Source organism: Xenopus laevis, chromosome 6S, assembly GCF_017654675.1.
Source record: "Xenopus laevis strain J_2021 chromosome 6S, Xenopus_laevis_v10.1, whole genome shotgun sequence".
NCBI classification, from domain to species: domain Eukaryota; kingdom Metazoa; phylum Chordata; class Amphibia; order Anura; family Pipidae; genus Xenopus; species Xenopus laevis.
The window spans coordinates 28,457,533-28,474,175 of record NC_054382.1 but is presented as its reverse complement, the minus strand read 5'-3'; the positions used below and the strand labels follow the sequence as shown (position 1 = coordinate 28,474,175).

The window sequence follows — 16,643 nt, the reverse complement described above, 5'->3', positions numbered from 1 at the left end:
ATGAGAAATGGGTTGCTAGAAAGCTGCAGTAGGACAAGGTATATATGGAAGAGACAGTACTTTATTTCAGACAGTATTTCAGTACTTAATACAGCCAATGACAATATTTGGCAATATGAATACAGTAAAACCCTCATTTTACGTTTTTCAGGGGACCAGAAAAAAATGTTTTAAAATCCAGGAAAATGTAAAATCAGGGAAATGTATTATGCATAATATAGAGGTGGGACCACAAAACAACAATATAAAATGAGGGGAAACTTAAAATCAGGGGGTGTAAAATTGAGGTTTCACTGTACTAAATAAAGCATTTCATGCACTTGCTGCACCCATGAATATTGCTCCATCTGTAGATCAGCTGAACGGAAACATTTAGTAGCAAACACACGTATCAACATTGGCCTATTACACAAGTGTTTCAGAATGATTACAATATTTTATGCCTTTTACAAAGAATACCCAGAATGGTTTCCTTAATGTATCTGATCCAAAAGGGGCTTTTTTGAGCAGTGGTGATAAAGAGAACTTTCTACAATCCAACATTACAACACAACATTACAAAAACCAGAGGGAAGTTCTGGTTATGTCACATGTCCGTTAAAGTAGAAATATGCACATTTCACTCTGAGTTGCGCCTTTTGAGACTGAGTTGTGCTTCTCTATGACATTGGTTTGTGGCTTCTATTAAAGGCAAGTCCACACCCTGATGTATATGCTTGAGGCTTTGTGTTTTTGGAGAGTCATTTGTGCACAGCACTAGCAAGGATATACTTAGGCCTATGGTGATGGGAGAGTGACTATGGTTCTCTGTTTTTGTGTATATGATACAGGTACCAGTGTTTCTACTGTGGCCACATACCAGTCACCATTGTAAGTACTGAACGTTACCTCTTGCGCCAGACTTGCCTTCACCACTTTAGACCAGACAAAGTTCAATAGAATAGATAGGAGTTGCTCAAAAAATAGTTGAAAAATGTTCTAAGTCCCAAAAAATGCTGACGACTTCCTTTTTTCAGGGTGATAGGCTGCAAAAGATAGTCAATTTTTTTTGGTGTAACCGGCTTCCCCCCTACATTTCCTAACACATAAACTGGGATCCTGTGTAGGGCAATATAACAACTCTATTTTATTCTATTAAGGTTTCCCGGGCTTGTGTAGTGTAATGTATTTGCTGCAACATATACGTCCATTCAACTTTAACTTCCCGCTGCATGCAAATTAGGCAACGCTAGTGCAACATCACTTTGCTTGGCGCAGTAACAATAGCGCTACTTCGCAATCGTTCGGTGCCCTGGATGCAACTTCGATTTTAGTGAATATGTGTTGTCCTGGTGAATCTACGCCTGGAGAAATGTGGCGCTGTGAGCCAAGCCGCCGCTGGCGAATTTTCGTAAGTTAGTAAATTTGCCCCAAGGGATCTTTCCACAATTTGGGTCTCCATACTTAAAGTCTACAAAAAAATGTTTAAATACTGAATAAACTCAATAGGCTTGTTTTTCTTCCAATAAGGATTAATTAGATCTTATTTAACATCAAGTACAAGCTACTGTTTTATTATTACACAGAAAAAGGAAATCATTTTTAAACATTCTCGTTATCTGGAGTTATAATGGAGTCTATGGGAGATGGTCTTCGCGTATTTTGGAACTTTCTGGATAATGGGTTGCCAGGTAACAGATCCTATACCTGTACTGTGGATTGCATGGGACATTATGCACTCCCAGTGTACTTACTTCAACCAATCCCATTCTAATTGATCTCACACCTGTAGGATTGTTTTGCTTCCAATTAGGATTAATTATATTTTACAGGGGAAAAGGAAATCATTTTTACAAACTTTTTATTTTTTTTTCTTAAAATGGGGCCCCTAATTTTGAGATATCTGTACTGTGGATTGCATGGCACATTAGGAATGCCTGCCCATAACCCAGTACCAGGCTGGATCCATCCCGTGTATAGTTTTGTGAACCCAGCCTAAAGCAAGGATATAGTGCTTGCAAGTAAAATTCAGATCAAGTAGCTTGTTCTTGTGCTCAAGCAGAAGTCTCATGCAGGATGTTAGATGATAAAGCAAACAACAAAATCTGATAAGGTGTCATATGATTGCAGTTATCTGTCGTTAGCGAATGCTTTGACCAGTGTATCTTTTTATTGACACATATAAATGTAAATGTGCTTTATATCCATACACTTCTGTATCTCTGGCTCAGCAGCCACTCAGTATCATTTACCAGCACTGGTCAGATTTGCACCAAAGCTAATGTTATTGGTTGTTGTGTTTTACTGGCCAAGTGCAGATTTTCCCAGTAATATTGAATGAAACTGAAAGGTTTCACAGACAGGTTAGCTACAAGCACTTTACTATCAGTCTATTTTATAACCCCCCTTTGTGTATTATCAAGGGAGTGCAAACAAGGCACTGTTTTTTTGCACATTGCTCTCTCTTATGTAAACGTGGAGCAAAAGCTTGTTTTTGCATACGCAACCTATAAGAAAACTAAGGGAATATACAGTAGATTGTAAGGATTATTACTGATATTGCCCTCTCATGCTCATTCAATAAAGAGATCTGAATGAAGGAGAATTCTCATAGGAGATGGCAAATGGTAAAGCAAATAATTCTGGTATCATATGATCTATGTTTTCTGCCACTGTTAATAAATTGGCTTCCCCATAACATGACGCACACAGTCATACACATACGCAGAGGAAATATTCTGCATATTCTAATGCTGTTGGATCATACTCATTGCTCTCCATGTGCTATTTGCTGACCATGACTAGCGGCAATCACCTAGTAAATTATTATTATTGCTTATGGTTATGTTACTTGCACCTTTTTTCATTACCGTAACTAATTTAGCAGTCAGAGATTAAATGTGTAACATAAAGCAGCGCTCTCCAACTATACACTGTACATATAGACAGGGCTGCCATTAGAAATCACGGGACCCTATACAACAAAATTTTCAGGGCCCAGGGCCCACCCGACCCACAAGCACCATCCCAGATACCGCCCACTCTACATCACAGTTAAAAGACCACACAGACATCAGCACTAAAAAAGTTAACCCCCCACACACACGTTATAAAAAGCTATTGTTGACCAGGCCACCCCCTATAGGTAAAAAAAAAAACATTGGCGCCAGGGCCCCCCTTACAAGTTAAAATAAAATTGGGGACCCAAAGAATATTTTTTTAAAAAAAACATTGGTGTCAGGGCCCCCCTTAGAAGTTAAAACAAAATTGGTGCCCTAAAACATATTTATAAAAAAAACATTGGTGGCATGGGCCTATAGAGTATTAAAATAATACATTGGTATTCAGAGGAATTGAACTCGTGGCTTCAGGACTTCAACTTTGCCTCCTTTCGTGACTTTGGGTCTTTTCTCCACTTCAGGACTTCAATTTCAGCAGTTTTCGTGGTTTTGGGTCTTTTCGCCGCTTTGGAACTTCGGCTGTTTCGGGACTTAAACATTCAAGACTTCAGCTTTTCAGGACTAACGCATTCAGGATTTCAGAAGGAGGCGGCAAGGCTTTGGCGCTGTCAAGGGGGGCCTGGCTCTTTCAAAAGTTCAGCACTGCTGCGCCCCCTTCAGGCCTGGGCCCGGTACACTCGTACCCCCTATGCCCCCCCTGATGGCGGCCCTGCATATAGATATAAGCAGTTCCAAGCACCTTCACTCAATAACCAGGAGACAATTCCCAGGGAACTAATAACATATTACATATTCACTTTTAAGAAAGCACTCAAGGAGAAGCACTGTATTAGTCCCTAAATCTTTTAATTATATAGTACAAACATCAATGCATTTTGATCCTGTAAGGATCATTGTCATTCAACAACAATCTCCAAAGCATCAAAACACTATGATGTTTGTACTGTGAGATTTAGGCTAATGGCACACAGGTCCATTTTGCAGCTCCCTTGAGGGGTGCAAATAAATGAGCAGATTTTCTCCACTGGTGAACTGTATAAACACCACAAGAAAGAGATCCATGTGCCATTATCCTAAAGAATTTTTGGATTGATGCTGTACTTCTCTATTTAAAAGGGGAATTGATATACCCTTAATATATAAGCATAAACACAGGCAAATACAATGCTATTAGGGTCTACTGTTTACTATAACATAAAATGACGGTTATTCTACTTACAGCTGCATGGTCGATGATAAAGCAGTCACCACTGTTAAAGCTGGACCAGCTAAGCGGCACCTCTGTAGCTCTGACCACTCGCCTTCCCTTAATATGGAGAAGTCGTTGTGCACCAAGTTCATTAGTAACAACATGGTGGAATCCAGATGCAACTCCACCAGCCTTAGGGGGGAAAGAAAAAAAAAAACACCATTTGTATCTACTGGTACATCCAATAGATTTAGCATCTCCAAAAGACATCTTGCTAAACTGAAACCACCTCCTTAGTTGTGCACACAACTGAACTGAAGTGTTTGGACCGTGAACAACTACTTTCAGTAAGCATATTGTTATAGCTTTATCTTCATTGCTCTGTTTGTTACAGGCAACGTTTTGGGACTCATTCTCGCCCTTTCTCAAGCCTGAGCCAGGCTTGAGAACGGGCGAGAGTGAGCCTTGAAACATTGCCTGTTGTCTGACCTAATAAATTAAATTTTTTACTTTTGCAACAATTTTTTTCCCGGATTTACATAGAGCATAGACAGAAGAGCAAGAAGACTATGGGGCACATATGGTATAGCCCTTAGTGCTCATTCATAGAGCATGTCTGTCTGGGATCTGGCTGCACTCTGCAGTGTCGTCATTGCTATGGTGGGAGCAAGGGGGACCTATGATCACTGCTGGAGCCCCCTAGGTTGCTTGTCTAATTGACGTTTGAGTTAGAAGATGAATATAGCTCTGCCAAACATATGTAATGTTGTATTTAACATGGGGGACACAGAGACCCGTGCCAATTCTTCTATGTGCAGGGCACAGTACAAAGTGAACAAAACATGGCAGACAGCGACCATTTTTTTTGCAGTTTGCACCCTGCTTTATATTATTATTTTCAAAGCATTGCTTCAGAACACTTTAGCACAGTACTTGCACACTTTGCATTAAAGGGATTGTTCATACTACATTTTAGTACGATGTAGAGAGTGATATTCTAAAACAATTTGCAATTGGTTTTCATTTTTTAATTTATTGTAGTTTTTGAGTCATTTAGCTTTTTATTCAACAGCTCTCCAGTTTGCCAGTTTCATCAATCTGATTGCTAGGAGCCAAATTACCCGAGCTACTCTGCATTGATTTGAATAAGAGACTGGAATATGAATAGGAGAGTAAATCATTTTGTAACTGGGAGTCCATACACCTGATTTCCGTATATCTATAGAAATAGCCAGAGTGACAAGCCCTGGTTCCAAGGGCACTCAACACACAAAATTATTTATATCAAAAGATATATATCCCAAGGCTTGTTTTCAGTAAAAAATATTATTTATTAGTATTCAAAATTTAAAAAGTTTACGATACATACTGACCCCATATGGCCCACCTTATGCGTTTCGTACCCTCCAGCACTTAGTCATAGGTGTCTCTGAGACACCTATGACTAAGTGAGACATCTATGACTAAGTGCCGGAGGGTATGAAACGCGTAAGGTGGGCCATGTGGGGTCAGTATGGGGCCAATGACTCCCATTTGAAAGCTGTATTGAAGGCCAATTGAAAAGTTGCTTAGAATGAGCCATTCTATAGCATACTAAGGGGTTATTTAATAAAGTCTGTTTTTTTCTTGTCTGGACTTTTAAAGGTAAAAAACTATTTTTTTTTCGTAGAAAAAAAAACCACACATATTTTGAGATTTAGTAAACGTCTGAATAAAAAAAGTACTCCAACTCAGACCTGCCGAGTTCATGTAGAAGTCAATGGCTGGTGTCCCGAGGACTTTTTAAGATATCCTGAGCTGTGCTGGGTTTTGTTCAATAATTGGAAGATTTCCTGGTTTCTTGTTTCAAATCCGAAAAAGTCACAGGTTTCGGCGAGAAATCCGAAAAAATTGCACGATTCAGATTTTTTCGAGTCTTTTCCCGCACAAGAAATCTTTGTGAAAATGTTTAGCTCAATAGGGGGAAAAGTTTGGATTTTGATAAATAACCACCTAAGAGTTAACCGAAAAAGGTGAACCACCCCTTTCATAAACTATCAACATGGTATCTATTTAGAAGATATAAACCATTAATGCAGGCCAAAAGATGTACATGAGATGTGCGGATTTATTTAGATATTTTTAGTTAATATATTATCACCTTGTACTTTATTCCACCTTTAAAGTAGCCAACAAATTCACTCGACTCATGGCCTTGAATCTCTCTGTATTGCACAGGTTTTCCTCCCAGGTATTCATCCAACTGCACACTAAATATGGCTGCTGAAGTACTTTCATCTTGAGAACACTCCTTTCCTGCAATGTAAAATAATCACTCAGACAATGTATCATATCAGACATTATCAATAACTCAATCATAATAGAGTAAAAGTAAAAAAACATGCATATATATATATATATATATATATATATATATATATATATATATATATATATATATATATATATATATATATATATATATATATATATATATATATATATATATATATATATATATATATATATATATATATATATATATATATATATATTGGATCCAACTGTCATTGAGTATCTGACACCAAACTCCTGCATGAAGACAGAATGAAGAGAGAGGGATAGGGAAGATAAACTGAAACAATGCAGAATTTTTAATTTATGGCATTTAGAAAGTTTCTTCTTTCAATATGATGAAGTTTTATAAATGGGACATGAAAGCATTTGTCGGCATGCATTCCGCAAGTAACCACAAACAAGTTATTGATTAAAAAAGTATAGTCATAACTAAAAGCAGGCATACTATACTTATATCCGCATGTTACACAACCTAAATGCTGCCTACTGTAAATAAGCAATTGAATGTAGAATACAAAAGACCTGTTGTGATGCCTGGAGAAACAAAGCAAAGAAACCAGTTTGACACTCAGTATTAGTCCCACGTTTATTATCATTTACAGAATAATATGTTCATAAGCAGCAGTTTCACCCCCTGGATTGCTGATGGTTTTGCTCATACATCCAACCTGTAGAATTAACCTTTGAGTTACCCATATGACTCTTGCCTAAGGCAACAACAACCCATCGCTTAAACAGTTTAGTCAAATTCTATTCAAGTTTTCGAGTCAGTAAAATTAGAGCGACTATTAGAGATTCAATTTTTATTTATTGAATAACCCCACAATTGAATTTCGAGTATATTCAAATATATTAGAGTTTAAAAACATTCATACAATTTCAAAAGTCGACCTTTGATAAATGTGCCTCCCCGATCAATACATTCAGATCACTTATCCAGAAAATCTCAGGTCCCGAACATTCTGGATAACAGATCATATACCTGCACAGGTATGGGACCTGTTATCCAGAATGCTCAGGACCTGGAGTTTTCAGGATAACGGATCTTTTCATAATTTGGATCTTCATATCTTGTCTACTAGAAAACCATATAAGCATGAAATAAACCCAATAGTCTTGTTCTGCCTTTAATAAGGATTAATTATATCTTAGTTTGGATCAAGTACAAGGTACTGTTTTATTATTACAGAGACAAAGGAAATCATTAAAAAAATTTGGATTATTTAATTATAATGGGGTCTATGGGAGACTGCCTTTCTGGAAAATGGGTTTCCCGGTAATGGATCCCATACCTGTACTAAAACCCTAGGGGTTATTTACTAAAATCCAAATTTTTCTGATTGATTAATAAAGAAAAACCTGACCAAACTACGATTTACCCTTATTTATCATTCAAAAACCACCGAAAAATCAGATTGACAAAAACCATGACCTTTTCGGATTGTTGCACAAAAAACGCGACTTTTTCAGATACAAATACGAATTTTTGGGAAATTAGCAGAAAAGCCCCAAATGTTCGGATTATTGTACAAAACCCAGCACAGACAATAATATCTTCAAATTGCAAATAGGACCTCTTCCATTGATTTCTACAGGACCTTGACAGGTTGAAGATGGAGTATTTTCGGATTTGGACTTTTTGTAGCCTCGGGGTATAAAAAAAATCTAAAAAATTTCGAGGTTTTTTTCCCACTAACAATTTAAATTTTATAGTAAAAAAAACCCTAAAATTTTTCAAGTTTTTACCATTTGGACTTTAATAAAAATCCCCTCTGTGTTACTTGCTATGTCCAAAAATAGAAAAAAGGAGGGCACTGATGTTTGTTTCTTTCTGATTCTTAGACTGTTCTCTATTTCATCCAATCCCATAGTCTCCCCCTTTCTTTACTACTGCCTTTATTCCTGCCGTCAACTCTCTTCTCCAGGTCCATAACCCTTCTTTTCTAAATCCTTATCTATTACCTGCAACACATTCTATTTGTGTAGAACAGTTTGGGGCCGATTCACTAACTTCGAGTGAAGGATTCAAAGTAAAAAAAACTTCGAATTTCAAGTGTTTTTGGGCTACTTCGACCATCGAATGGGCTACTTCGACCTTCGACTACGACTTCGAATCGAAGGATTCAAACTAAAAATCGTTCGACTATTCGACCATTCAATAGTCAAAGTACTGTCTCTTTAAGAAAAAACTTCGACCCCCTAGTTCGCCATCTAAAAGCTACCGAACTCAATGTTAGCCTATGGGGAAGGTCCCCATAGGCTTTCCTAAGTTTTTTTGATCGAAGGATATTCCTTCGATCGTTGGATTTAAATCCTTCGAATCGTTCGATTCGAAGGATTTAATCGTTCGATCGAAGGAATATTCCTTCGATCGTACGATCTAACTATTTGCGCTAAAATCCTTGGAATTCGATATTCGAAGTCGAAGGATTTTAATTCCCAGTTGAATATCGAGGGTTAAATAAACCTCGATATTCGACCCTTGGTGAATCGGCCCCTTTGTCTTGAAAAAAATGATTCTTTACTCAGTTAGTGATCTAGTTGCTCTGGTGTAAAAATCTGGTGTAAATATATATATTTATATACATATAGACATTATATGTGAGTTTTAAATTAATAATATTATAATATCATCACATTTAACTCTGTAGCAGGAACACATACAATAAACAGTCAGTTTCATTATCTGACATCAAAATCTAGATCATGGGCATTTAAAATAAGGAAGCAAATATTCTGTGTGTGTGCTCATTGGCTGAGCTTTCAAAGTAGAAACTTCCTTTTAATATATAACTTGCCTTATGGAAACAGTAGTATTTTAGCAGTGACAAAAAGTTTATTGGATCAAAAGAAAATATGTAATATGCATCATAACAAAATTAGAGAGATGCATAAACTTGGGCACCCCAACAGAGATATTACATCAATACTTAGTTGAGCCCTTTTTGCAAATGTAACAGCCTCTAGATGCCTCCTATAGCCTTTGATGAGTGTCTGGATTCTGGATGGTGGTATGTTTGACCATTCGTCCATACAAAATCTCTCCAGTTCAGTTAAATTTGATGGCTGCCGAGCATGGACAGCCTGCTTCAAATCAACCCTGTGACGGCCATTCCAGAATATTGTACTTCTCCTCGCATTTGTAGATTTCCAAGTGTGTTTAGGGTCATTGTCTTGTTGGAACTTCAACTTTGTGACTGATGTTTGAACATTATCCTGAATAATTTGTTGATAATGGGCTGAATTCATCCAACCCTTGACTTTAACAAGGGCTCATTCCCTGAACTAGCCCCACAGCCCCACAGCATGATGGAACCTCCACCAAATTTGACAGTAGGTAGCGGGTGTTTTTCTTGGAATGCGGTGTTCTTCTTCTGCCATGCAAATCGCTTTTTCTTATGAACAAATATCTACATGTTTGTCTTATCAGTTCAAACACTTTGTTCCAAAATGACTGTGGCTTGTCTGAATGAGCTTTTGCATACAACAAGCAACTCTGGTTGATGTCCTTTGTGCAATTGCGCTGAATTGTAGAACGATGTACAGATACACCATCTGCAGCAAGATGTTCTTGCAGGTCTTTGGAGGTGATCTTTGGGTTGTCTGTAACCATTATCACAATCCTCTGCATATGCCGCTACTGTATTTTTCTTGGCCTGCCAGTCCTGGGTTTTACAGCAACTGTGCCTGTGGCCTTCCATTTCATGATTACATTCCTTACAGTTGAAACTGACAGTTTAAACCTCTGAGATAGATTTTTGTAGACTTCCCCTAAATCATGATACTGAACAATCTTTGTTTTCAGATCTTTTGAGAGTTGCTTTGAGGATCCCATGCTGTCACTCTTCAGAGGAGAGTCAAACAGAAGCACAACTTGCAATTGGCCACCCTAAATACCTTTTCTCATGGTTGGACACACCTGCCTATGAAGTTCAAGGCTTAACGAGCTAATCCAACCAATTTGGTGATGCCAGTAATCAGTATTCAGTAGTTACATGCATTCAAATTAGCAAAATTACAAGGGTACCCAAATTTTAACCCCCAATGACTGAAATCACTGGCTATTTATGCCTGTCTGATTTGTCACGTCTTTAAAAAAGTAACAATCTAAGAGATTAACAAAGACTGGAAAATTTCCATCAACATTTCCTAAGTTGAAATGTCAACTATTTCCCAAACTTAAAAGGGAAGTTGTAAAATGAAATAATAGGCAGTGGTATTTTGAGACAAAATATTATTGTTCTGAATTATTTTCCCTTCTTTCATGCAACCTCAGATTTAAAGTGCTGGTTCTCCTTTAAGTTACCTTTGAGTATGTTAAAGAATGAAGCATCTAAGAATTCTAAGCATCTTTTCAATTGCCCTTAATTATTTCTTTTTTATCGTTTTTGAATTATTTGCCTTCTTCTTCTGATTCTCTCCAGCTTTCCAATGGGGGTCACTGATCCCATTTAAAAAACAAATGTTCTTCAAGGCTACAAATGTATTGTTATTGTTAATTTTTATTACTCATGTTTCTATTCAGGTCCTCTTCTATGCTGAATAAAAAGCAAAATAACGCAAAAACCACAAATGATAAAGAATTAAAGCCAATTGAAAATTGTCTTAAAATATCACTGTCTACATCATATGAAAAGTTAATTTAAAGGTGAATAACCCCTTTAACATGCATTGTGTTGTCACAGAAAGAAATATTTTATTTAGTATGATGTAGACAATAGAGTATTCTGAGACAATTTGCAATTGCTTTTTATTTTTATTATTTGTGTTTTTGGAATTATTTAGCTTTTTATTCTCTAGATTACAGAAATCTGGTTGCTGGGGGCCAAATTACCCAAGAAACTGTATATTGATTTGAATAAGAAACTGGAATATGAATAGGAGAGGCCTGAATAGAAAGATGAGTAATAAATGTAACAATAACAATAATTATGTAGCTTTACAGAGCATTTTTTTTTAGATGGGGTCAGTGACCCCCATTTGAAAGCTGGAAAGAGTCAGAAGAAGAAACAAGGCAAATAATTAAAAAAAGTATTAAAAAATTAAGCCCCACTGAAAAGTGGCTTAGAAATTGACATTTTATAACATACTAAGTTAAAGGACCAGTAACATTACATTTTTTTTTTCAAAGTTCGTTAGTATAGAACGAAAAATTAACACCAAGGCAAATAAAACTTTTAAATTGCAAAGCCTTTATTAAGAGATAACTTACCATAACTCCACTTCCGCTCCTCTTCTAAAATGGCGAAAGGGCGACCATCCATGCAGCGGTGTTCAATTTCTCCTCCCTGGCTATTCTAGTGACAGTATGTGAAGGAGGCAGAGGTCCTTTAAAGGAGAACTAAACCCTAAAAATGAATGTGGCTAAAAATGCCATATTTTATATACTGAACTAATTGTATCAGCCTAAAGTTTCAGCTTGTCAATAGCAGCAATGATCCAGGACTTCACACTTGTCACAGGAGGTCACCATCTTGGAAAGTGTCTGTGACACTCACATTCTCAATGGGCTCTGAGCAGCTGTTGAGAAGCTAAGCTTAGGGTTCGTCACTAATTATCCAGCAGAAAATGAAGTTTGTCTGTAATATAAGCTGATGCTACAGGGCTGATTATTAAATTCTGATGCTAATTGCACTGGTTTCTGTGCTGCCATGTAGTAATTATCTGTATTAATTACTAATCAGCCTTATATTGTGACTTTTCTATTCTATGGGGCTGATTTATCAAACGTCAAGGTAAATTTTTGATTGAAAAAATTAAAATTTTGAGCTAATTTTGTGTACCTCGACTAGGGAATATTCCAAATTCAATTCGAATTTGAAAATTTTTTAAATTTTGGTGTTTTAGCCTATGGGGGGACCTCCTAGAACCTATTTAGAGTCAATTGGTAGACTGAAAAATCAAAGTTTTTTGGGGGGAAAAACTTCATATCGAATTAGATCGAATGCGCTATTCCTTAGATTCGTATGATTCAAATTTGGCTGAATACGTACCTATTCGGTCGAAAACTGACCTATTTGGCCAAATTAAACTTCAACTTAATTTCGTTGGTCTTTTTGAATTCAAATTTCGAATTTTTTTCAATTTGAAATTCGACCCTTGATAAATATGCCCCTAAGTGTATTTTATAATGTGAGTGGGACCCTATGTTCAGTAAGTGAATGCAGCACAGAGCATGTGCAGTGAATCAGCAGAAAAGAAGATGGGGGGCTACTGGGGCATCTTTGAAGACACAGATCTTTACTGCTAAAGGGCTGTGGTTGCCTTGGGCTGGTAGAGAAGCCCAAAACATAATGTCAGACATTTCTAGCTACTTCTTTAGTTAAGCTTTAGTTCTCCTTTAAAGGGACAATATACACTATGGGGCAGATTTATCAAGGGTCGAATTTCTAAGTTAAAAATACTTCGAAATTCGACCATCGAATTAAACTACTTCGACTTTGAGAATCGAAGTAAACGTTTTTTCATTGAATTTGGGGTTCCTGCGATCGAAGTAAGATGGAACGATTAAATCGTTCGAATCGAACAATTCAAACGATTATATCGATCGATCGAAGGATTTTACTTTGACTTCCAAAAACTTTAAAGAATGCATTAGAAAGTCCCCATAGGCTAACATAGCACTTCGGCAAGTTTAATTTGGCAAACCATTGAAGTCAAAGTTTTTTTAAAGAGACAGTACTTCGATTATAGAATATTCGAATATTCAAACTATTTTACTTCGAATCGCATTCGAAGTAAATTCGAAGTCGTAGTATCCTATTCGATGGTCGAAGTATCCAAAAAATTACTTCGAATTTCGCATTTTTTTACTTTGAAAATTCCCTCAAATTCACTTTGACCCTTGATAAATCTGCCCCTATGTATATTAATGCTTTATATTCACATTATTCTCAACATGCTGATGTATCCTGTTCAGGGAGCGTTATTATCTGCATACTTTTGGTTGTTGATGTCATTATTAGGAAGGTTACCTTCGTACACAAACACTAATTAAAAGAACCTTTATGAAGTTAAAATTATCAGACCAAACGCCTGCTTGGCTTCCCTTAGAATTAACATTTGAACAAACTATCTAATATTCAAGTAAGATAACACCTCTAATTTAACTACTTCCTCCATAGAACTGCTGTATATTTACACTTACATACACCACAATGCAGTGTCAATACAGCTTCCCCGAACTGTGGTTTCTATTGTGCCCCCCTGTCCTCATCATGTGACCTGATGGACAAATTACCCACCCTCTTCAATGTTTGTAAACCAATTCCTTAGTATTTTTATATAACATATATATTTTTATATGTTATAATAAATACTAAGGGACTGTTTATGAACAAGCAATGTCTGGTGCCATTACCATGTTGACGTCACAAAGAATTACTGACAGAGAAAGAGACCATTGTCACATAATTTTTGGAATGATTGCTGTGATATATGAAGCAATGGTATACTAAATATATTTGGCTCCATAAGCAGCTTTCCCTTTATTGTAGCATATTGGAAATGGCTTGCAGTAACTAGACTGACATGCCTTTAACCTCAGTTACAGTAATGGGCGAATTTGTCCTGAGAAATTCACGAAACGGCGAAAAATTAGAGAAACGTGAATTTTGATGCCTGCATCAATTCGAGTCAATTTTGATGCTTGTGTAAATTGTGATGCCTGCATTAAAGTCAATGGGCGTCCGAATAATATTGACACATGCCAGTTTTTTGATGCAGTTTCGCAAATTTTCTTGCCGACAGCAAAACGCAGAAAATCACTGCGAATTTGCCCCCGGCGAATATATTCGTCCATCGTTACTCAAATGTCTGCTCCACAACAGAATGCTTTCACCACACTATACCTTTCACATTTGGGCAGAGTCGGACTAGCGGGCCCTAGGCCCACCGGGACTACTGTCCAGGGCCCCCCTCCGGACCTCCTGGCCCCACTATAACGGTGGTGCGGTTGTCCCAGTGGAGCAGCGCTCATTCTTAGCCGGAGCCGTGCCTGCACGCATGCACAGCCGGAGCCACACAGCACGCATGCGCGAAGGCCCTGGAGATTGGCAGAGGGGTCTGGCCCGGCAGGGGCCCATTAGGGCCGGGGCCTACCGGGTTTTTTCCCTGGGCTCCCGCCGGGCCCGTCTGGCCCTGCCTTTGGGTTTGGATTCAGTTAAGGATTTGGCCAAATCTTTCGGAAAGGATTCAGGATTCTGCTAAATCCTAAAATTGTGGATTCGGTGCTTCCCTAAATATAACAATGGGTCGGCCATATCAAGGACTCTGCACAGCCCTGCCCTTTATTTTGTGTGACACAAAAGAAGCCATTGTTCAAAAAGAACCATGTGAAAGGAGGTCTGGAGATCTCCATAAACCTAAAAGTGACCCAGTTACAGTGTGAAGAAAAGATTCTGTGGTCAAATTTCATCAAGGCAGAGCTTTTGCAGCCAAGGTTCAAAGCAATATGTGCCGAGAAAATCTAACACTGCCCACACCACAAAAAAAATTATAACTACATTGACGTAATATGGTGGTAACATCACCCTGTGAAGCTTCTTTTCATCTGCAGCCATTGGTCATATTATTTTAATGCAGAACAAAAAAAATGAAGACCAAAAAAGATGCATGTCCACCAATGGCCCAGCCAAAGCCCTGATCTCAAACCAATTGGGAATCTGCATCACTTCTTGGGAAGGGACATGTATCCAACTAACTCCAACAAATGAACAATAGGCTAAAATGACAGTGTGCAAAGCTGGTATTTACTTCTGCCAAAATACTTCTGGGAATATATATACAATAGTGCAGGGTTGGACTGGAGTTACTACATGAAGTACCAATAAAAACAATGTACATGTCTGGAGCCAAGCCAACAGATATTTATAAATATCACAAATGGAATTTGCCTGCTAATTTCGGAAAAGGTAATGGATGGTATTAAACCAGGAGAATCACGCAACTTTTCTAATACCATATTTTGATATTCTACCACTTTTTATGATTTTGTTTTTGCTGCAAAACCTTTCCCCATACCTTTAAAATATAGTCGGTGAATCAGTTGTTTCTGCAAAATGTTTGCATCTTTTTAAGCAAATCGAATTTGAGCTTTATTGCCTCAAAATAAAAAATTGACATAGCTTTATCCAAGAGCTGAAGGACAAACTTTTATTTAATTTTCCTCTGTGGCTTATAATACAGTATCCGTTATCTGTAAACCTGTTATCCAGAAAGCTCCAAATTATGTAAAGGTCATATACCAGACTCCATTTTAATCAAATAATTCCAAATTTTAAAACATGTTTCCTTTTTCTCTGTAATAACAAAATCATTTAATGTAGTTGAGTCCAACTAAGACATAATTGATCCTCATTGGTGGGAAAACAATCCTTTTGGGTTTATTTATGTTTACATGATTTTTAGCAGACTTAAGTTATGGAGATCCAAATTACAGGAAGATCCCCTTATCCAGAAAACCCCAGGTCCACGGCATTCTGGATATCAGGTCCCACACCTGTATGGTTTTATGAAGCCAGCCAATAATGATAAAGGGGACATTGGTGAAAAAATATAGTCGAATCCGTACAAGAAAAGAGAAATAAGGTTGTAACAATGTTTAGATATTGTGCAGATATTAACCTTGTTGTCAATATCTTTCTAGCACTACCTATAGCACTTACCCAGCCAGTAGTGCAGATCATAGTACTTGCGGTTATTCTTCGCTATGGTATGAAGCACCAAGTAGGCATCTCCCACATAGAAGTTTCCGTACAAATTCGGTGGGACCGGTACCAAGTCCATGTTCTCAATTCTCCAGATCTGGAGCCCGGACGTCTGGCCGGCACTTTCAAACTGTTTATGATACACGACCATGATTTCGCTTTAAGACGGAGTTAAAGGGATAACTTCAGCGGTGGCACACTAGCAGAACTGTAAAACAAATCTTGCAATGAACAGGGCTTTATGGAGAGAGCAGGAAGGGGAGTGATCTGGTAAGGCGTGTGTTCTCTCGTGAATTCACATATTACTGCAGTTAATTCATGCACTAGGGTTTGCCAAGCTCTGAGCACTGCCTGCGATAACATCAGCACGACCAGCTGGAGTTTCAGTAAGAAAATTGTTTGCACAGAAACAAGCTGATTTTATGGTGGGACATTTACTGTGTTTGCGCAGCTCCCTAGAATAAAACTGTA

At 37.6% G+C, this 16,643-nt stretch overlaps 1 protein-coding gene across 1 annotated transcript in view; it reads right to left on the bottom strand.

Moving 5' to 3' along the window:
• LOC108719676 (adseverin) overlaps window positions 1–16,422 on the bottom strand; it is an 86,181-nt gene extending 69,759 nt beyond the window's left edge. The window contains exons 1-3 of the mRNA XM_041567490.1: window positions 16,131–16,422; window positions 6,269–6,423; window positions 4,159–4,320 (exon numbers count right to left, since the gene is read on the bottom strand). Of these exons, the coding sequence (XP_041423424.1) occupies window positions 4,159–4,320; window positions 6,269–6,423; window positions 16,131–16,323 (510 nt within the window). The 5' untranslated portion in view covers window positions 16,324–16,422. The remainder of the gene's footprint in view (window positions 1–4,158; window positions 4,321–6,268; window positions 6,424–16,130) is intronic.
• Between the last annotated feature and the right edge of the window lie 221 nt (window positions 16,423–16,643).